This window comes from Apostichopus japonicus, chromosome 11, assembly GCF_037975245.1.
Source record: "Apostichopus japonicus isolate 1M-3 chromosome 11, ASM3797524v1, whole genome shotgun sequence".
Lineage (NCBI taxonomy): Eukaryota > Metazoa > Echinodermata > Holothuroidea > Aspidochirotida > Stichopodidae > Apostichopus > Apostichopus japonicus.
Genome location: NC_092571.1, coordinates 17,102,780 through 17,126,611, shown reverse-complemented (window position 1 = coordinate 17,126,611; position 23,832 = coordinate 17,102,780). Strand labels below are relative to the sequence as shown.

The window sequence follows — 23,832 nt, the reverse complement described above, 5'->3', positions numbered from 1 at the left end:
AGGGGAGGGGGTCAACCACTCCCCTTTGGAAAATGTTTAGTTTTGAAGCGTCCTTAGATGCAATCTGGTGCATATTTTAAGTCAAATTTGATTTGCCGACGGATCTGGAAGTGGTGACTGAAATAGGGGAGGGGTCTAAGGGTAGGGGGTCAACCCCTCCCCTTTGGAAAATTTTTAGTTTTGAAACGTCCCTGGATGCAATCTGGTGCATATTTTAAGTCAAATTTGGCACGGAAGAAGCTCCCGTTCTCCTTTTCTCTATTCAGCTTTCCTTCTTTCTTCCCCTTCCGCTCTCTTCACCTTTTCTCCTTTTGCCGACAGACCCAAAATTTGCCGACAGCGACAAAATTATTGGGGGGGGGGTGTGACACCCCCCACACCCCCCGCTCGCTACGCCCCTGGCAAAAACCTTAATCCGTTAAAACAGATAAGAGTTCCGTGGAATTTAATTGTGTTACAAACTTCACTTGACTTAAGAAAGGTTTTTTTTTAAGGGATGGGGAGGAGAATCTCCAGTATTCTTGCTTTGAGAGCTTGGCTTCCCTACAGTAGCTAATGTTGTGGCCTAGGGAAAAGGTACAATGGCAGGATGTATTCTCCTTCTTCTTTGAGAAGTTTTGATATGTTTAAAGGGTGTGAAGACTCTGGCAAAAAGAAACGTCTGCTGCCGATAATCTGACCTAGTTTCGAATGAGGTGTAACAGAAGTGTTAGACACCACTGTCGATTCCAGAAAATACGCACACAAATGAATTGCTACCTTCGGTAATTAGACACTAGTGTACAGTCAGTACATACAGCTGTGGTCAATACCAACAGCACAGTGTACAAACGATACAGCAATGGACATCTCAGGTCCAGCTAATGATAACATGGTATCACGTTTCATTACTGTCTGCATTTTGTAGCGACAAGCAGAAAACTTGCAAGATCGGAAAGTTAACTTTTTCATAGCGCGGCACACGGTTTGGGGCTCTTAGTTGCAAAATGGTGAAACAGTTGTGACCTATACTTTGAACAGAGATTAGATAAGATCATTATTTCACCAAATTTATGCCCCCTAGACACAAGTTTGTCTTGCAAGAAAGGAGTAACTGTGGACTATATGGATTTTTGGTTTTCTATCTTTGCTTCATTCTGTACAAGCCAAATCCCAAAATGACACATAAAAAAATCTATGAATTAATTGAAATTTAGATTAAATGCCCCTCTGCAATGATGGTTTGGATGAACGACAAAGAATGACAGTTTAACAAAGTGCTGCAAGGCAATAATATACAAATAAATACATTTATTTCTGTACATGAGAAAGAAGACCAGAGAGAATTAATTTACATACAACAAAAATATTCATAATAATATTACTTAATCAATAGCATGATCAGAAAATGATTAAATATTCGCTGCCTTGATATGTTCAGTGGCATTGAAATTGTCCCTTGAAAATCATGCCAGAAAATTAACTACCTTTGACAAGTGTGATGAGCATGTTTTCACATGATTAAATTTTGGGAAGAAAACTAAGAACCTTCCAAATGCAGTCAATTTTAAAGCTGTTCATTTTAAAAGAGAGGCACTAACTTATCACAGCCCCCATCAAGGTTATTATGTTTTGAGTTTGGTTATGATAAGTAACATGCTAGCTAAATTGCTATGTACAATTTGATTTCAGTATCAGGAAGGAATGAAAAGAAATGGGGGATTCTGAGGCAATGCCCCACAAATTTCAATAATTCCCACCTTTTTTTCACTCCAAATTTACTGGTCTCTGTAGTAGACCCCTATGGTGGATCCATGGAAATGCACCCCTCAAACAAAAATTCTGCCCCCTAAACAAACACTCTGCCCTTCCAAATTTCACAAGCTGACTACAGGCCCGAGAATCACCACTTACCACAGCAGTGAGAATCATTTCATGACTCAAAATTACCCTGCACATTCCCCCGCCCCCCCCTCTCCCACAAAAACAGATTAAAACAAATGGAAATAAAAAAGTCTGATAATTTGAGATGTTAATGAGAGAACTGAAGCTTCTCAATTGGTCATTCATTCCTAGAGATCCCATCTTGCCTAAGATCAAAAGCACCGTCGTCTTGCTCATGCAGGTGCTAAGACGACTCGTTGCACTCTCAAGATTAGTAAATTTTGCTGTCACAACGGATGAACAAATATCAAAGATAATATCTCTTTTTAGATATAAAACATTTTTCTGATATTTTTTTACACAATAATATTACTCAATTTCACGATAATATTCTATAATATATGTAATCATTTCAAAAACGTGTACTTAAAAAAGCAGCAAGAACCCGAAGTACAATCGAGAATACCTCTGTTATTATTCCGAGTGATTAATAGAACTTTGAAGTACAAAATTAGTTGGATCCTGATTTGAAATCACCATATCTATTATAGAAACTTTCGGATCCATTATTTTGATAAAAATCCATATCAGTTGATATCAAGGTTTTGTATAAGCTAAAAAATGTTTTTTTTTTTCTCCCTATTATGGCAACATTTACATGGCCTCTGATCACCTTTTAAATGGCAGTGGACTGTGGCATAAATTGATACCGGCTCAGAGATCCAACCAAAGACACTGGGGCCTTGAAATAATCGTCCCACTTCGCATCTCAGACAACACTAGCAACTTTTGTGACCAATGGGAAATAAAAACCTTCAGAACCTCAACTCTAGTGAATCCTTCGGCGTCTCGGACCCTATGACGTAACGATTCTGAGTGGGTAAACCATCAGCCCCTCCCTAAATGGCCAATGGGTAACATTCTTGTTGCAAGGAATTATGGTAGATTTTGAGTCAGTAATTACTGCATCTCATTACGAAAATATTTAGCAAATCTTATTATTTCCTGATGCATCAACTAGTTTACTATTGTATCATTAGTGCATGATGCTGTATTCTGTATCAACGGTAGAAAGTCTTTCCTTTTTTTCCCCGCTCAAAAATGGCACAACTAGTAGCTAATTAGCCTGCAGTGCACATGGATCTGACTGAGGGTGAATTAATGGCACTACTCAGTTCCTGAACAGATGGTAACTTTTCGATAACAAATCGAAACTCTTTACAAGCAGTCATACCATATCCTATTCTGAATCATAAGTTTATGGGAAACCTGATTACATCAGTCAATATCGTCGTTAAAAACTGTCTAATCAAAGCACCTTATTAACTGTGCATTGTTTGGACTATTCCTGGGAGTAATTTAGACTGTTAGGATTCTCCCAAAAAATGTATTTTGAAACCTTTTATATTCAGAATTTTAGAACGATAGAATCTTGGGAGGGATCACTGATGACATCACAGGTGCCATAAATTGATCCTTACCGATGAGGTTTCTTTCTATCACAGGTACGTTATAAATCCTTGAAACCATTGACAAAGACGAACGCAATAAATAACAAGTTAATGTTATGTACTGTTGTGACCTAGAACAACCATATGGTCAAGTAACTGGTGAAATTCACAGTTTCTCCATGAGCAAGCAAGTAAAATCCATTTCTGCTCATGAAACCAATTTCTGCTCGAGTACAAAGATCTGGCAGTCACATAACCATCATCATCATCAAGATATCACAATTCCAAACACCCATCAAGGTGTCTCAAATCAAACTGTCAAAGCCCAGAGAGAGGTTGATAAAAAAAAAAAAAAACATCTCTCTCAAAGGGGGTGGAATGGCGGTCTCTCGCCCATTAACTCCATCCTCTGCAGGTGTTCTCTCTGGAGCTGGGCAAGGGCAGGGTCAATAACTGCTCCAGGGGGTGGAGGAAAGAAACCTGGGTGTGGCACAGCAGCTTGAGGATGGGCGGGGTTGATCATAGGATGTGAGGGTGGACCTACTGGCGTCGGTGGTACCATGTGAAGTGGGGGAGGAACCATACCTGCCTCTCCCGGTATGACACCGGGTATGTACGTATGGTGGATGTGCTCCTGGGGATGGAAGTGAAGGTGCGTATGTGAGTGCGAATGGGAGTGGTGGTGGGGGGTAGCCTGCCGCCCGATGGACACCGGTGTCTGCCGGGGATGGTCCTGCACCATCACCATCCTCTCGTGCTGCAGCCGCTCCGCAGATACCCTCTCTGCGTTGGAAGGGCCGGCTTCTCGGCTGAAATGAGCTGTGGCGGCCAGATGCCTCTCGTGTGCCCTTTCGATGGGTATAGGGTAGCCCTGGATGGCGCCAGCGAGATGGGCGGCATTCTGGGCGTGTATGGCGCTCTCTCTGACTGCCTGCTCGTAGGTGATGAGCTTCATCCGTTCGTGCATCTCCCTCTCTCGGATTTCCATCTCCACCGCCTCTCGGTGTCTCTCCCTCAGCTCTTGCTCTCTCATCTCCCTCTCCCGCAGTTCTCGTTCCACCAAGTCGATCTGGGCGTCCCTGCTTCCCAGAGCCAGTGCCGTCTCCATCTGATATCTCAGTATCGGGTCCGGACCCATCAAGTGGTTCACGTTCACGGCCACGCCCGGCGGAGGTATGCCAGCAGGTACCGCCGAATGCGGCCTGGCGTATTCACTGAGCGTTCTCAACGCTGGCGTTTCGTGGCCAGGATAGGCAACACCTACCACTCCCCCGTGGGGAAAGGACGTCGAACTGTGGGGAGTCTGAAAGTGAGCTGGACCGCTGATCTGTGCATCAGCAGAGTTGTTAGCGGGTGGAGTGTCTGGCTTTCTCTGCAAAAAAATTTATCAAAATTCAAAATGGAATTAGAGGAGCCGAAAGGAAAGAAAATGAAAAACTGAAGCACTTTAGAATATCATATAGGTGTATTCTTGTCACTTATTCAGTCACACATCTTGATTTTAAATCTTTAAAATTATCCAGGATGAAATGAAAAACAGGTCGAAAAGTTTGTTGCTCAAGAATAGGGTTTACCATTTCTGGTGTTACTGTAACACTGTCAACAGAGTGTGTTTGTTTACAACATGAAACAGTAAAAAAAAAAAACATATGATGACAAATTCTTAACGAAAGAAACTACAGAAAGGTTTAAATTTCTTACGGCATATCTCTCTTTCTCCTTTTCTTTTTCTCGTTGCCGTTCCTTTTCTGCCAACTCTTGTTTCTCTCGCTCCAGTTCTTTGGCCTTCTTGTCCCTCTGAAGTCTTTTATTGGCTAGCTGGGATTTCTCAAATGGGATAAAAACGAGGTCGGTTCGACTACAGGAGTTATACCCTCTATACCAATGGCGAATGAACCTGGGTAAGAACAAAACAAAACATGGCTGTTAGGTGGGGTATCACCTGGGGAGACCCTCTCAACTGATATCGACTGCAAATATGACGTCCATTTTAATGATTAACTTTTTGTGTAGGTGAAACTGACAATGCTGTCCAGAGCCAGCTTGATCCTTTAAAGTTAAGCAACCAGACTATTTTTGGGAGTCTTCATTTTTCGTTGAGACTATTATCAAAATGAGAATAAATTATTCAATGTCCCATGTTTCAGTGGGTCTTTTAATTGACTGCAAGCCAGAGCCCCCTTCCCCCCCCCCCCCCACCCATTGGCCCTTCCTTATCAGGCCTGGAAATGGTGCTCTTCAAAGTTTGACAAAGATCAGTTGAAGTGTTAATTCCATATATTACTTATTGCACTGTGCATCAGTAAAAGCTGCGGTTAAGTATGTATCAGTTTGTGTTAAATATGGTAATTATGGTTTTCAAGATGAACCCTTCATTAATATGCATTAGATTATTTGAACATACAAGAAAATTTTTTGATTGAGTTATTTGGATTTTCTAAAACATCGAGGTCTTGCCTTTTCGTATCTCCGAACATCAAATTTGCTTCTCAAAAAACAATATTTAGCAAGATAACATAAGAGCGACCAACATGTACAAATTGTAATATGTTTGTTTGGTGAATAAAACACTAGCTTTGGTCCAGTGATACTGTCAGTTTCACTGTGGGTTACACTTTTGGGATATCATTGGGATTTACGGATATTTAGTAACAGTGCAATCTCTGAGATTGATGTAGACAACCAATTGTCCCCCGGATGACCGCCAAAGCTGGGTTTGGTTTCCGAACAGAAATTTATTGGTCTCTGACAGCCGATAAAAAATTTCCCCCTGCTGGGAGTTCTGGCAATTCTCTGTAGACCAGAATTTAAGGAGATGCAAAACTTACAGTAACAGCAGAATCTGTTTAACTGCTGAATTTTATTTTGCACCTATCCCCATTTCCATCTACAATTGAAGGTTTACCTCGCTTGCACTGTTACTGATGTGGTCATTCCTATCTACCACCACCGGTTATGCACCTATCCCTATTCCCTTCTATAATACATTGAATGCTTACCTTGCACTGTTACTGATGTGGTCATTCCTATCTACCACCACCGGTTATGCACCTATCCCCATTCCCTTCTATAATACATTGAATGCTTACCTTGCACTGTTACTGATGTGGTCATTCCTATCTACCACCACCTGTTCTGCACCTATCCCCATTCCCATCTATAATACATTGAATGCTTACCTTGCACTGTTACTGATGTGGTCATTCCTATCTACCACCACCGGTTATGCACCTATCCCTATTCCCTTCTATAATACATTGAATGCTTACCTTGCACTGTTACTGATGTGGTCATTCCTATCTACCACCACCGGTTATGCACCTATCCCCATTCCCTTCTATAATACATTGAATGCTTACCTTGCACTGTTACTGATGTGGTCGTTCCTATCTACCACCACCTGTTCTGTACCTATCCCCATTCCCATCTATAATACATTGAATGCTTACCTTGCACTGTTACTGATGTGGTCATTCCTATCTACCACCACCGGTTATGCACCTATCCCTATTCCCTTCTATAATACATTGAATGCTTACCTTGCACTGTTACTGATGTGGTCATTCCTAACTACCACCACCGGTTATGCACCTATCCCCATTCCCATCTATAATACATTGAATGCTTACCTTGCACTGTTACTGATGTGGTCATTCCTATCTACCACCACCTGTTCTGTACCTATCCCCATTCCCATCTATAATACATTGAATGCTTACCTTGCACTGTTACTGATGTGGTCGTTCCTATCTACCACCACCTGTTCTGTACCTATCCCCATTCCCATCTATAATACATTGAATGCTTACCTTGCACTGTTACTGATGTGGTCATTCCTATCTACCACCACCGGTTATGCACCTATCCCTATTCCCTTCTATAATACATTGAATGCTTACCTTGCACTGTTACTGATGTGGTCATTCCTATCTACCACCACCGGTTATGCACCTATCCCCATTCCCTTCTATAATACATTGAATGCTTACCTTGCACTGTTACTGATGTGGTCATTCCTATCTACCACCACCTGTTCTGTACCTATCCCCATTCCCATCTATAATACATTGAATGCTTACCTTGCACTGTTACTGATGTGGTCATTCCTATCTACCACCACCGGTTATGCACCTATCCCTATTCCCTTCTATAATACATTGAATGCTTACCTTGCACTGTTACTGATGTGGTCATTCCTATCTACCACCACCGGTTATGCACCTATCCCCATTCCCTTCTATAATACATTGAATGCTTACCTTGCACTGTTACTGATGTGGTCATTCCTATCTACCACCACCTGTTCTGTACCTATCCCCATTCCCATCTATAATACATTGAATGCTTACCTTGCACTGTTACTGATGTGGTCGTTCCTATCTCTCACCACCCATTGTGCACCTATCCCCATTCCCATCTATATTATATTGAATGCTTACCTTGCGCTGTTACTGATGTGGTCATTCCTATCTACCACCACCTGTTCTGTACCTATCCCCTTCCCTCCTATAATACATTGAATGCTTACCTTGCACTGTTACTGATGTGGTCATTCCTAACTACCACCACCGGTTATGCACCTATCCCCATTCCCATCTATAATACATTGAATGCTTACCTTGCACTGTTACTGATGTGGTCATTCCTAACTACCACCACCTGTTGTGCACCTATCCCCATTCCCATCTATATTACATTGAATGCTTACCTCGCGCTGTTACTGATGTGGTCATTCCTATCTACCACCACCTGTTCTGTACCTATCCCCATTCCCTCCTATAATACATTGAATGCTTACCTTGCACTGTTACTGATGTGGTCATTCCTATCTACCACCACCGGTTCTGGTGATGGTCCCCTCGATACATGTTCCTCCTCTCCTTCATCCCGTCTCTCTCCTTCCCTGCCTCTTTCATCCTTAGCTGGCTTTAGCTTATCCTCTCTCGGCTCCACTTTTGGTTTGACCATAGAGGATTCGTTACGCTGGTTCGTTTTGCTCTCTTCCACCAGCCTCTGGTTAACTGTATCCAAGGGCTCTGACTTGACATTGACTCCATAGGGGTACGGGTAGGGCACACCGGGGTACCCAGAGCGCCTCCTGTAATAGTCAATATTCTCTTGCTCGGCTCGGAAGTCAGCTGGCTGTGGGTTACTCTCTGGAGATTTTGGTTCCTCCTTGACTCTGAAGGGTAAGGGATGAGGTGGGGGCGGTGATCTGTTCCTCTGTTCTACGAGCTGCTTGGGCCTCTGAGGAGAATCATGTCTTCTATGAGCATCTGATAACAGCGACAGAGGTGGCATCCCTTTTTCCCTTTTATCGGAGGAAGCGAATTTATTTTTGCCGTTTTCTCCGTTTCCAGGTTTCGGATGTTCCTTGGAATGAGCCGTTTTCTCCCAATAACGATCCTCTCTCTGATGAGGATTCGGCCCCAACCCTCTGTCCCTTTGTAAAGTGGGTAACATCGACGGTGACGGACCAGACAACGACGAAGGTGATCTCTTTAGAGATGCTGTGGTGGATTCTTTCCTCTGTGCAGCCAGTAACTCTTTGTGATTTATTTCTGTTTTTGCAGGGATACTGCTGCTGCTAGATGCTTCAGAGTGCTTGCCATCCTTCCTGGTATTCGAGGGGAGCAGTGGTTGCCCGAAAGCTGCTTCCATGTTCATTGCACTTGTGTACCTTCGATAAAAATCGCTCGAAGGTTTCAGGGACTGTTCTGCAGGGATCTGGGTCGGATCCCTTCTCCTAGACGGCGGTTCCTGTGTCCTACGCTGGTGCATGATGGGAAAGTTTGACTCCATCGGAGCATTCGATTTGATACCTTTGTGGTTTGCACTCGCTGGAGGAACGCTGTTGGAGGAATGTGACGTGGCCACAGTCTCCTTCATCGGGGATGGTTTGTCTTGTTTCCAGGGTGCTGGCTGGTTCTCCCTCCTCTCGTCTTTCTCCTGCCTCGGTACCCTACGATGGGGCTCCTGCCCAAAGGGATAACCTAGATAGGCAGGCAGTGCGCCAAAGGAATAGCTGTTGGCATAAGCTGGTAGACGGACCTCGGCGGGTGACGAGGGAGCAATCGACGTGGGCTGCTGCTGCTTTGTTTCCGTGCTGTGCCTCGGGTCGTGAACCGCAGGGTTACCGTGAGCGTCCTTATGGAGGACTATTGATCCAGACCTCCCCAGGCTCTCCCTTGCTCTCTCGTGCTGACGGAGGCCTATAAATTTCCTCTCCGCCTCCCTCTTTGCATCCAGGGCCTCGCTTCTCTCGATCTCTGTCTTAATCAGCTGCGACAGAGTCGCATCGATGGCATTCGACATGATTTCCCTCCTCTGAGCGGTCTCGATCATTTCCTGGGTCTTACTGGATACACCGGACCTAGACATCACATCCATCTCAGAGACTGCCCTCTTTTGTGTTTCATCTGTCTTTTGCTCTTTAGCAGGTGTTTCCAAGACCTCTGTTGGGGCCTGATTGACGTCCGCTCTGGGTACATTCTGTTTCTCCACCGTCTGCTCTACTACATTAATTTTTTGATTTACTATTATTTCCGGGAGATTCGGCTGTTTTTCTTTGGACGGACCCTGACTCTCGTCTGCTGGGCCAGATTTATCCATAGGCGCAGGTCCAGTTTTCAAAGGTTCTGGCTTTGTGTCAGTTTCCATTGGGCCAGGCTTTGCTCCCATTGGGCCAGGCTTTGCTCCCATTGGGCCAGGCTTCGGTTCCATTGGGCCAGGCTTTGCTTCCATTGCGCCAGCCTTTGTTTCAGTTGGGTGGGGCTTTGTATCCGTTGGGTGGGGCTTTGCTTCCGTTGGGCAGGGCTTTGTATCCGTTGGGTGGGGCTTTGCTTCCGTTGGGCGGGGCATTGTATCCTTTGGGTGGGGCTTTGCTTCCGTTGGGCGAGGCTTTGTATCTGTGGGGTGGAGATTTGCCTCCGTTGGGCGGGGCTTTGTATTCGTTGGGTGGGGCTTCGTTTCCATAGGGTGGGACTTTGTTTCTGTCGGAAGGGACTTAGTTTCGGTCACGTCAGGCTTCGTTGGTGCTCCCTTTACTTCTGCAGGCTTCTTTGAACTTATGGTAGCCGATGCTTCGAGTTTGGCATCTTTTTCCATCTTGTCCACATGTGCAACTGGTTGCTCCTGTATTCAGAAAATCATAATATTTCAGGGATTTAAACTCTACAAAGGTGTCAGTGAAAAACACTAACGTAAAATGAAGCTTACTTCTATATCACATCACATAAGATAAATGTAGAATACTTGAGAGCTGCTTGGTCTGAGTTTCATGCGATGTAAACGCCAAACCCTCTTGCACATCACCATACACCTCCAAACCACCCCCCCCCCCCACCCGCCGCTCATCCCAACGAAAATTATACCAAATCCACAGCAATTAATGCCTAGAAGTCTTATAAAATGCCTCCAGTCATTTCACATTAGCTGTTTTAGTTATCCATTTCTATTTCTCTTGGTAACATGGTACCAAGTTCAATGACATTAATCACCAAACTGTACACATTACAAAACATGTCCACATTTTTACATCGTGTAATCAGAATGACTTCAAAAAGGTACACTTATCGTTTTTAAAATCATTTTATCCTTTCAAGCCGAGAGGAAGCATTTATTCAAAGTAATGCGTGCAAATTCAAAGTTGAAATTTGTTCATCGAAACATCTCTGACCTACCTGGTTAATATCGACATCAGAGGATGGCTGTTCATCCGTCTCTGGCTCGGTCAGGTTCTCATCTACCACATCGTCCTCCTCTTCTTCTCCCGGCTCTTGTTTGATCTCTGGAACACTGGCCGGGCTGTCAGCACCGAGATCCGATTCACCTTCCAGTATCTGGACATCGGAATGAAAGATAATTTTATATGACCCAACATGAAGGGGGTAAAAAAATATTATGAAACATATAAAAAAAAATTTAAGTAGCTAAATTTAAGTAGCTTAGGTTACAAAGATAAATATCAGGGAACAAGCCTTACATTAAGAGGCCAAGGACCAGGAGCCAGTCGAATCCACTTTTGGATCCCGGTCCTTTGGTTTTTTGGCAGGACGGGGAGCCATCCTGCCAAGAACGGGAGCCATTTCTGACAGAAGAAATGTTCAACCCAACGTTGTTATAAGAGCACTAGCTAGCCAAGCCAATCAGCTGTCGCCTGGTTGTTCAGTTTAGAGGCAAACCGAGCGCAAAATCTTGGGGATCTGGGAGTAACAATCGCCGGCGCCCGCTAAATGTAAGGCTTGTCAGGGAATAGTTAAGTGTATTTTTGCATTTTTGAAGGCTCATATACTCTGCCTCTTCTAAAATTCTATAGTTCTGTGTACACAAACTGCTGTGCATCTTTGCATTTTTATAGCAATTTGCCCATTATGCGGCGTAGCATTTTGAGATGTGATACCGGATAAATTATTCACTGTATATTCTCCCTATATTCTTACATTTTATGCTGTTAAAAATGATCCCAATTGTTGTTCTATTTGTGCTACAAAGACAACTCAATTTTACATATATATATATATTGTATATCAGCTGATCATTATATAAATGATTATTTTGGCATACAGGTACTTCCCTCAAATTAAATTGGTCTTTTGATATTTTATATGTTTATATTTTAATTAGGTTTTTAAAAAAAAAATTGTGTCAGGTATTCTGAAGGAAGGATTTGAGAATTATTGAGCGTTATGATTAACTGATGACGAATACTCATAACCATACCTGTTTCACTCTACTGCCCTCGCTTGATGAACTCATGCCACTCGGTGAGCTTCTGGAGAGGCTGTTACTCTGTCGACGGTTGGTCAATAAGGGACTGCTGGGCTCGCTTGTGCAGCGACCGCGACGAGAACCGGACTAGCGGAACGAAAAGATGATAGCACTTGTAAATTTCATTTCATTTTGCATGTTAAATTTAACATCTCCTTCATCGTCTGCCACGTTTCATTTCTTTGTGAGTTCATGTAACAGTTTCTCTTACAGGGAAAATGTCATCTCACAAAAGTTGGCACTCCTAGCCAAAATTACAAACCATATAAAATACTGTTCCTTGTTGTTATTTTTTTGTTTTCTTTCAAATCATCAAGTACATAGAGTTGATAATTCTTCTAATATTTCATTCATAAAATTGTAATTCTACACCTACCCCCCTCCCCCTTACCCAGAGGGCTGCAAGTACTGGTTTGCTTCCCTGGTCAACTTTTGAAATCAAGGGAAGCCATTTTCAGTAAAACACAGGATACATTAAATTCATCATATCTCCAAATAGGGACAAGATGGGGTTTTCAAAGTACAGAGTGGAATATTTTCTCACTTTATGGTGTAGATTTTCTGCCTTTGGAATATATCTTCAACAATTAAACATTTTAGACATTTATAACTGTCATCTTCAACAAAAATTCTGCACCATTCTACATTAAACTTTTCTTCAGCCGGAAGTTCAAAATCCTTTTTTCAGAGGAAATAAAGAAAAATTTGAAAGATAATGAAATTTGAAAAAATTGAAAGAAAAAAAAAAATTGAAAAAAAGAAAATTGTTGTCAACTCACAAAGTCTTGTCTTCTCTTTCTGAGTTTTTGCTTGATGACTAGAACCTCCTCTTCCTTGACAGGCTTGAAGAGGTACGGCGGAGGGTCCTTAGGGGATTGGATGGGGGGTAAATCTCCATACTTCTTGAAGTAGCCTCTGCACTCGGTACATAATAGCACCCTCTCCCTTCCTCCATGATGCCAGTCTCTCGAAGCTGTTAGAAAAGGACAGGGAAAGGAATCTGGTGAGATTATAATCCATTTAAAAATAAACTAAAATGCATTGTGGTTTCGATGATGTAACAGCAGTTTTCTTCATGGATCTGACGTAATGTATAGTGAAGGTGTACATGTTTACAAGGCTTTCAAGATTTGACCTGTTGTCCCATATGACCTTTGACTTTCACCAAACTCAATAAGCTTCTTTTTTACTCAATGTTTTACACATCCATACCAAGTATGAGATCTGCCCAAGCTTCCAATATTGGGAAATCATGTTTTCAAGGTTTTCACAATTTGACCTCTGATGACTCCAAATGACTTTTGACCTCCATCAAAAACAGTAGGCATCTTTTACTCAATGTGGTACTTCTACACACTAACTTAGAGGTTGGCCCAAGCAGTATTTAAATAATGACAAATAGGGATGGAGAAAAAGACCGTTCCTTGTTGCATGACGGTGCACATGGAATTAGTTACCTCTTGAACACAGGCTGGCCCCAAGTATTGGTTCATTTATCGGGAAACCCAAACTTATTTTAATAATTGCTGAGGATTATGATGACATTTCTTAACTTCTACGTCATTATCATCATTATTATTTAGTAATAATTATTTTGGGTCAATAAAATTGCTAACAATGAACCAACTTCACCTTATAATAATGAAATTTATAAATGGATTGAGACTCACTACAGCTCATTACACTTTGGAGAGGTCGAACAAAAGTCATATCAGACCATTGCACCTCCAAGAAATGCTTTCCTGGGATTTTCTGGCAACAATTTCATACTGAAAGTAAATGCTGAATAGCATGACAAACCATTTACACTCTATTTACACACATGAAGTAACATCAAAGTTTGAATATCTCTCATTTTGGATTAAGATTTTTTACTTTATCTGCTTTTGGAGAGTTGCTTGTCATAAGTACTCTTATTGTTTAGATTATTATCGATGGATGGGGTAATGTCTCCCTTTAAATGTCTGTGTGGAGAGAGACGTCCGTAGTGTGCAATTCTATTCCATGTATGTCAATGATGACAGTAAGGTTTCAGTGAATAATTAAAGGGAGTGTGTCTTCGCCTGATGAAACAAAACACAACTTTCAGACTCACATGTGGTGAAGCAGTGTCGACACGCGTAGCCGCTCATGCCCTTATCGCTGTCGTCGCTGTCGATATCGCCCTCGCTTGCAGAACTGACGTCCACTGTGAAATATCAAAACAAGCTTGAGACATAACACGAAACACTCACAAAATAAGTTTGGCTTCAAACAGTCATCAAACATTTTAAACACGGTGAGGATTTTTTTGGTCAGCTTTGTAAATGAGGAAGCATTTTATCTGATTTAATAGGAAGATTCTACCGTTTCTTTCATGATAAATGTCTAGGTTAATGACATTTGGTAAAAACATTTCAAACTGTTGAAATTATGGTAGGAAAGTCTTAATTCAAGGTTTCATGAATATGCATATAAGACTGAATATGTAAGTATCATCTATTCTTTCTGTGCTACAAATTACAGAATTCACCAATAAAGCGGGTACTAACTAATGGTAAAATATACAGAAGAATTTCAGTTTTGTTATTAGTTTTATTAAAATTTCTGCAATTTTGAAACTAACTAAGATAAACATTAGTTTGAAGATTCATGAGGCTTGCAAGGCAGAATAAATATGAAAACAGGAAAAAGGTTTGTAGAATTTTTAACTACTACCGTCCTTACTCGAATCGCTGCATGGTGGAGTGGCAGGTTTTGGTTCTGTCTTGATCTTCTTGAGGCCGTGACGACGATGTCGTCTGTGACCCCTGCTGGATGCAGCTTCCGGTGTCTTCTTCCAGTAATAGTAGAATTCAATTAGTTCTCCCTGATTGTGGGGGAAAATGAAAGATTGATATAAAGTACAGAACCAAGTATTAAACCAAGTAAACTTTCAGCAATTGAAATGTTACCATGACAACGGTAATACCTGGAATCTCACAGTATATAAAGTAATAATAATTATAATTATAATAATAATCATAATCATAATCTCATAATAAACATCATTATCATCATAATAATCATTATAATAATAATTATCATTAAATATCATAATAATAATAATAATAATAATAATGATAATAATAATATAATAATAATAATCATAAATATAAATCATAATAATGATAATAATAATCACTAAAGAAGATGTGCCATCCATTCAAAAGTACGACTTTTCTAAATTAAAAATGCTATATCTCTAGATTTGAAAGAAACATCAAACAGTTGCCAATATTCATGAGAATTTTTTTTAAAATATAATATAAGTTTATGGACAAAAAACAAACAGTTCCAATCACAAATGAAAGCTAGATGGCGACTTAGTATAACTTTAGACGGGATAGGAAAGCTTACCGTCTCTTTGAAGGGTAGGTATTCTGTCTTTATTCGGAAGAAGTTTTTCCCAAATTGTCTCAATCCTCTGACAAACATTTTCTATAAAGTAAAATATGACCAGAAAGCCAGCTAGCTTTGCGATTCCTTGCCATGCAATTGGCTCAAAATTCAAAATACTGTAACTTTCTGATTAATGTAGGGCAAGTGAGTTAAATTTGTCCAAGAATTAAGTTAGAACCAGAAATCCCTTCTGGACATCATTCACTCATAAGGATATTACAGGATAGAAGTTTAAACCGAAATGTTTCAATATCCAGAAAGAACAGTCTTCCTACGTAGAATATAGATAAATCAAATTTGAGGTAGCAATTCCTTTAAGTAATTGTTCAGAGTTTCATGACATTGTGAATATGATTATTATCTTAAGTTTTTCATTTGTTAATTTCCATAATTTTCATTCACTGTTATCCAGACGGGAATAGAATGAATTTTACTACTTACGATCTCGTCATGATTCCACTTCCTGTCGATCGTCTTTGGGACCGGGTTTTTTACCAAAGCTTGAAGTGCCTTCGAATAACTGTAATTGTTCTCGTGAAGCTAAACAGGAGGAAAATAGTAACAAAAGTAATTAAATGGGGGTAAAAAAAAGTGGATTGTATGCCATACTCAGATCTCAATAGTCTCAGGACGTCGTCCAAGAAATATGTGTTGGATTGGTGTAATAAGACACCATTCTTAAGAAGACCAATTTCCCACAAGTGCAGTTAATGAAAGACAAATAAATCATAACTTAAAATATTGATTTAGTTTGGACAAAAATTAGCGAGTGGGGTGAGGAAATCTTTATTACTTGATGTTACTGAGGTAAACCTCTCTCCATAAGCATGCTATGAAGAATGGCTTCATATGTTTTGTCCCGATAGGAAGTTTTGTAAAAGTTTAACTTTTAGTAGATCCATAACCTACAGCCGGCCTGTAAAGTCTACAGTCTCCAAAGAGGTTGTTGACATGACTGTGTGTGGTGGGTAAGACCAATATTACTTGGTTTGTTATGAAATGAACTAAAGAAGCACCTTATTTGCAGTTGAAAGTCCAAGTGTCCCATCACAGCTGATATAAATGTGATTGAATGAACTTATGTTATCCCGTTCAACACCACGCACGTACTGGGCTATCGAAAGGAATAACTATAACAACGCTAGCGCACATTAGGCCCAACTCTGACCACTCTCATCAAATTTAATATAAATATGAGAAGGAATGACATGACTCTGACAATGAGGAATATTACTTACCGCCTCTAGCGCATTAATGGTAGTGTCATCTTTGGAGGCCATTTCACATCCTTCGTCAGGAGAGCCCCCGTCGCACATCCCGACAAAAGCTGCCATACTCCTGCAAGAACGGCAAGGAAAGATTGGAAACACACAAAAACAAGGGATATTGAGCAAAAAATTAGAAATTCTTTGCAAAAAGGTCTCTCGTCAAGATTGTTGGATTTCTGTTTCTATTTTCAGAGGTAGATGGGACAATAAAACTGCATGATGAAAAGGTATCCTGACAATTGAGTTCATAAGACTTTCCAGGGGAAGAACTGGATATAAATTTTTGCATCAAGAACATCAGCAATTTTGGAAAGTTGGTTTTGTCATGAAACATATATATTGCAACTATTTACTGGGTTAGAATATACCGCTCTCTGGTCAGTTATTAAACCTGTCCGCACATTGCCCAAACTGAGTGCAACCCTGACGCAACATGACAGGGTTGTGACCTACCAATTAAGACACATATTTCTTAAAACCTGACCTTTTGCAAAATGAACAAGTGATCAAAGCATGCCATGAATGCCTCTTCTTTTACGACTAGAAATCATCTAGGTCACAAACTGCCTATCTTTTCGTCAGGATTGATCATATTTCATGAAAAACAGGCAGTCCTAATCGCAAGCAAACACAAAATGCCAACTGCAAGCGAGACTAAAGCACAGGCACCTTAAAAACTGGCAAAATCACTTGTAGTCTTTAGCACAGGTACACTGCCTAACTATCCACAACGTTTTCCACGTCATGACGGTCAAGTTGCGTTAAGTCAGTCGGTGTACAGCTGGCTTCAGAGATAAAGTCATTCTCACCTGGCAGCCTGTAGGTACATGTTTAAATCTATGTCGTTCGTCTTTGGTTTCCAGACCAATTCTTCGTAGTCTGTGATCACCTCCCCTGATGGTTCCGGGAGGGGCCTAAGCGCGGGTAGGGCGGCCTGGTGACTCGGCCCCACTCTGATTTCCCCTTGGGTGCTAGCTAATCGCCTGAAAAAGGAAACGATGAGCAAATCAAAACCTCCGGTTTGGTTGACGGACGTGTCACTAGTCCAGTGGATGGTGCACACAAGACCAACTCATTCTTCACTTTATTACAGGGGGTGGCCCAGAGCTTGCTTAATGTAAGACCTGCACAATTTGAACTTCAGATGTTGAGAAATGATGAGAGCTGTAAGTCATGAATGGTTTATCAATTTGACCTTTGACATTAACTGTGATCCAAAACAGAAGCTCTGTGAACATAGTTCCAACGAGCTGCAAATCAAACTTCCATGAAATGCATGTGGCTCACGAGCCACAGTTCGGCCACCCTGCTATAATAAATTATATTGCATATAAACTATAATAAAACTTACAAACATCAACTATATAAAACAATAAAAAAACATGTAAACCCTTTCAAATATTCACTACAAAAATATAAATACTCTAGCCAAGTATTTCTTCTATCTCCCAATGGTGCATTAAATAGTGGCCATCCTATATCCTAGTGTCGAGCTATTGACTGACCACTGACCGTTTGCCAAATTATGATTATTGTGTCACATTTGAATCATTGCTTTCATTTGAGAAACCAATCTCACCCCAACACTCGGTAAGTTTCACCTACAGAGAATAGAAAATACTTAGGCTATGTCCGTTAACAGCCTACTGAATATTTTCAGGCCTGTGTTGTTAGGTTTTGTCCGTTAAAGGCCTACTGAATATTTTCAGGCCTGTGTTGTTAGGCTATGTCCGTTAAAGGCCTACTGAATATTTTCAGGCCTGTTCTTGCCGGAAGTGACCTATGCAGATCTACCTTGTTTCTGGGTTGTATCCGAGAATGAAGAAAAACGTATCCGGCTCTGCTGTAAAATCCTTTGCAGCTTGGATGTCGCCATAGTGATAAACAGAACACTGCCCTCTGTTGAAATGAAAAGTGATACATAATTTTAAGGTACGCTACAATACCCTCTATTTGTCCTCTTGGTAAAAATTTCATCTCGTGATTAAAAATGGCACCGGTAGGCTATCACACTATATAATTTGGTTCGCTTTTCCAAAGCCTTAATTATTTTATTCAAAGAACTGATGCAACAAATGCACAACTTGGAGAATGGTGTATGCGAATGAGATATAATAGTCTACCTTTCTTTTGATTCAACTATTGGAGTCTTTCTACTTACAAACTTTAGGGTATTCTGAGCAAACTGACGGGATTCAATATTGGTTTTATACGAAACTAGAGCTGTGTAGTGCTATCATGCCAATCAAATGGACTGTGAAGAGCAGACTTTGCATGCAATGATATTTACTTATTTCTCCTGGTCCATCATTTTTTGGGATGAGGGAAAGTACAATGGGCTGGTAAAAACAAACATTGCAGTAGCAAAGTGAATCCGGCAATTTTCTCTGTTCAGATTTCAGAATCTCTCAGAGTTGAGGTTCAGAGAGGGATGTGGACATTATCACACCATAGTGTTATAGTTGTCAGAAAGACAGGGGAGTGAATAGCAATGTAATATAACATTATCCTGTTAGCCTAACAGTCACTTTCATAGGTACTTTTGTAGGCCTTTACCTTAAATGAGATATTGGATATATTTCTTACATATCAGAGCTGAATAATTTTAGAGTAGCAAAGTAGTATAATATTATCATTTTAGCCTAACAGTCACTTTCATAGTTACTTTCTAAGGTCTTTACCTTAAATGAGATATCGGATATGTTTCATACATATCAGAGCTGAATAATTCTCTATTCTTGATGATAGGATCTTGAATCACCAAATCTATGCCAGTGTCTGAAGGGGGAAAAAATTTAAAGACAATTTAGCAATTTCATCCTATATTTCACATAGCAGAGACAACTCAAAGATAAAGTAAAATTTGTAATACCTATTAGATAGCATATGCATGTCCAATATCAAAGAATGTGTAAAACTGTTATAAAGGAGTTTTGAGACATTTAAAGTCATTTTAAGAACACATTCAACAATTTCAGGGTTACTGAATTGGACTCAAAAACTTTGAAAAATAAAATTAAGGTATTTTAGAAATACTTCTCATACAAAAATGGCAAAGATTAAATTATATGGTATTTTTATGTTTACAAACTATGACCTTAAGATTAATTACCTGTCACATTGCCCCCCCCCCAACTCCTCACCCCTAAAATAGATAGTTTGATCGATAAAGGACATCAATTTCTAATGTATGTCCATTCTAACCAGGATAAGGACATCCAGAAACAATTATGAACATATATTTGTATTCAAACAATTCCGCTAGGTCTTTTCTTTTTACGTCGATACAGACTGCAGGGACTTAAAGACATCTACCTAATTGTGGGTATGTTTGAGAGGACAAAGACATCAAGAGACCTGTGTGAACATTTAGGAAGATGACTTTTATGTTATAAAGGCTACATTACTGCTAACCATTCTGTGTATGCCTGTCTTGTACCAAAGGTTGATAGACAGAGTCGGGCACCTCTGATTGCCGATAAAAGAACCGCACGACTACTTGAACGTTGTCCTTCTTGCTCTGATGAAATGGAAAAAGGATGATGAAAATGATGAAAGAAAAATGGAAGAAGGGAAACTTTTTGGTGGATTGGTGATATATACATAAGCCTACATATTATTACCTGCTTATTGAAGATGCAGTGGGAGGGGGGGGGGAAAGATTTAAGCAGGAAGTTCATCCAAGCTTTAGTTTTAGAATTGTCATGACTGCACAGGTTCCAAACTTTGATTACTGTTGATGTCAAATGACCATTGACTTCTACAAGAAACAACAGAGATCTTGTTTTCGATATGGTGCATCTGCATCCCAAATATGAGGTTCACCCACCATATAGTTTTTGAGCTATTGTGTGTACAACCCAAGGTATCAGACACACACAAGCTCCTGTTGTAAACGCACACACCCACGCCATCACCATGGCATTGGTTCCTATTGCCTTCAGCGAGGAATCAAACATCTTTTAATGCATGACGGTTGGCTCGTTTAAAATAATTTATTCTTTGTTTCAATATTTTTCTTCTACACCTTTATCGAAGTACTAGTAGGTTTTTCATATCTAATGTCAAATTTTGATTGTGTTTTGAAGGCAGCAAGTCCATTTAATGGGAAAAGAACGAAGAATATGCTCTGATGGCCTCTGAGACTTAGAATATTTCCTGCCATGAAATTCCGTAAAAAATTTTTGTTTGTTTGAGCAGTTTTGTTCTTACCACTTTATATTCTATAATTGTGCTGATGTAAAATGGCTGATCCGGACGGGAGTTCTCAACGTAGACAGTATCTAAGATAGAAAGAGAATGAAAATTTTGATAAAAGAAATTCCACTTTAATGACATCATGATAAGTGTTGTAAATCTTGAAACGGTATTTTAATACACACGTATGCAATAGACTGAGGATTCTAAGGTTTGCTAAATCAATCCCTAAACAGAAACACTTCGAATACATATGGACGTTTTTCTACAAGTTAAAAAATAACAAGACCCTCATGTACTTTTTATGCCAGATTCACCAATGTGTCGCACACAAGTTTTGCTCCATTAAAATCCACCAAATTATTTCCTTTTGTCCAAAATGGTGGTATCAGCTGGTAATTACTCTACATTACTCATGAATGCAATAAATTCAACAACTTCAGAAGAAAGGTTGGTATACATGCAAATTAGAATATGGCACAATGATACTGTCAAAGGTTTGTTGCAACACTTATACAAAGACTTAACAGCTTATGGGATCTATGGTATATCTACTGTATACTTTTAATGAACACAGGGACTCGAGAAAAGACACAAACACATTGCTCTTAGCTACTAGTTACAGAAGAAGAGAATCTATTTGACAATGCAGTTCTCATATAAATCGTCCCTTGTTTCGCGTACTGACGAATGTTAGAAAGTTATTTATCACGATCCAAATCATTTCACTGCTTTGCAACTGAATGTTTGATCACAAATAATACCTTTTAAGCAGTATCTATAAATTTATGTTACAGAAAACAAATTATAGTTTATAGACGTTTCAAATTTAAAGGATGTAGAACAATTTTAAGGGCATATAAATGTTTTAAAAACATTCGTCACTACGTAAAACAAAATAAAATATTTTGCATGTTCGTCAGTGCGTGAAACAAGGGACGAAATGAAAACTACAGTAATATTAGAGGGCGATATAGTTAAACTGATAAGGATCTCACAGGCTCCCCAGTGCAGAATTGGTATCAACTGATACAAACCCAAGCATCTGCTTTAAGTTTTGTTCAACGTGAGTTGTCGCGTTAAGGTTTTACTAAAAAAAGCATCGGTGACTTGTTTTTTGTTGAACATAAAACAGCAATGTCAACTTTTCTTCTACATAACAGTAGTTATAGCATCAAAGTTTGGTTAATAGAGATGTCATTGACATGACATTACGTTGTCATGCCATGTTACTACAATATTGAAACCTGTAGTTCAAAAGCTTTACAACATTTTGTTTAAGATAAAAGGCTACAACCATTTTTAAGTTTTTGTTCAGTGACACAACAATAAGTGCAAAGACAATGTGCCGAGTTCTATGAATGACCTATGATGCAATATTATTTAAAGTCTTCCATATTGGTAGAAATTTACCTCCGATCTCGTACGCCTCTTCATCTCCAACGTCACAAGCTATGACCTCCCCATCTTCCCCTCTTGTTATCTTGACAGGCGGATGCTTGCCTCCATGCTTGCCTTCATCTAGGGAGTTGCTCCTCTCAGAGTCCAATGACCTCTTTCGTCTAGGTTGAACGGTCTCCTCCAATTCTTTCTTTTCTCCCATGCTGGATGTACTTCTACAATCAAATAACAGTAAATTTTATTGAAATGTATCTGAAATGATCAAATATCATTCGACTTTCTGCATTACATCCTCCCCATGATTTATGCAGACAGATTCACTGAGAGTGATGTTGAGAAAGTAAGTTTTGATGTCAATTTCAAAGACAAGACCTTTATTTCATTGAATTGCTGAGCAAATACAGAAGCATGCCAAAATGTGCAAAGCATGAATAATGACAAATAACATACAGTAGCTTCCACCTACTCAATTAGTTCAAAAGTGCATTGCTTGATACCAAGATCATCTGATCCAGACAGACTATATGTCTACCTTACTTAACAAGTTTGATCATCTGATACCCGCTTATTGCCTTGTGTTGTGAATTTTAACTTTTAATATGAGGATTAAACATAAAGATGTCTGCTGATCAGCATATTTTCTGATGAACTTTAACTCAATATAATTTCAGGTTTGGTAGTCACTTCCTTCTTAATAATTCTGTTTAGTCTTTGGACAAATCTGCAACCCATTCCTGGACTACTAGAGGGCTTTTATTTTGCCATTTTTGGACATGACCTTTGAATGTAGTCTGTATGCCTAACATTATACTTTACAGGTTACTAATTAGACTAAACACTAATAAATTGAATATGTCTAATTATTAAATAATGTGATAACATTAAAAGTTATTTCAATGTCAACGCGACTTTACTCAGCAAACCAATAATTTAGATAGGAGGGTGGTACTACAGACTTCAGCTAGCATTAACAGTAACATTAGTTGTCTTGTAAAACTAAAAGTAAGAAAGAACAACGGTGCATTTGACCTACACCGTACTGTACTACCACCATGGGTAGCTCAGATTGTGACCAAATTATACCCACGGTAACTTAGGCTAGTGTAAAGCAGTGTAAGTGTACAAGCTAAGGCCTGGTGAAACTTAAACAATTCGTATCATACGGAAGTTTGCAGATTTTTCTAACCGAGAGTGCTGCCTCATAAGGAATCCTGTAGGTAGTACATCATAAACTGAATAAAATCCACAGAATCAAATTTGATTCTGGTAATGTTTTCACTTTTTTTGGAATGAAGCTACCTTAACTCTCCAGACAGATGTCACCAATCCATCGATGTATTAAAAGGCTAGTGCTATTTAGACAATAGCCTAGAATGTAGCAGCCACCGTACCAAAGCGGAAGACAACGAAGAAACGTAATAGCGCCATCGATTTTAAAATACCGCTTTGTGGCTGTCATTCTG

The 23,832-nt window shown here is 39.9% G+C and overlaps 1 protein-coding gene across 1 annotated transcript; it reads right to left on the bottom strand.

Moving 5' to 3' along the window:
- Nucleotides 1-1,260: 1,260 nt before the first annotated feature.
- On the bottom strand, nt 1,261-23,714 carry LOC139975811 (uncharacterized). The gene is made up of 18 exons (XM_071984007.1): nt 23,556-23,714; nt 22,382-22,584; nt 20,984-21,054; nt 20,186-20,291; nt 19,453-19,549; nt 18,566-18,670; nt 17,581-17,754; nt 16,742-16,841; nt 15,945-16,043; nt 15,462-15,542; nt 14,790-14,931; nt 14,179-14,271; nt 12,863-13,056; nt 12,036-12,170; nt 10,997-11,155; nt 8,113-10,448; nt 5,016-5,211; nt 1,261-4,686 (listed from the first exon to the last, which is right to left on the bottom strand). The coding sequence occupies exons 1-18, from the start codon at nt 23,570-23,572 to the stop codon at nt 3,679-3,681; spliced, it is 5,316 nt and encodes a 1,771-aa protein (XP_071840108.1). The 5' UTR covers nt 23,573-23,714; the 3' UTR covers nt 1,261-3,678.
- Between the last annotated feature and the right edge of the window lie 118 nt (nt 23,715-23,832).

What these genes read in the sequence shown, in the direction of transcription:
- LOC139975811 (XM_071984007.1), bottom strand. An exon ending in AGACAGGCATACACAGAATG is followed by an intron (nt 19,550 to 20,185) that starts GTTAGCAGTAAT and finishes TTCCCCCTTCAG; the next exon opens with ACACTGGCATAGATTTGGTG. An exon ending in TCGACACTGCTTCACCACAT is followed by an intron (nt 13,057 to 14,178) that starts GTGAGTCTGAAA and finishes CTTTTCTAACAG; the next exon opens with CTTCGAGAGACTGGCATCAT.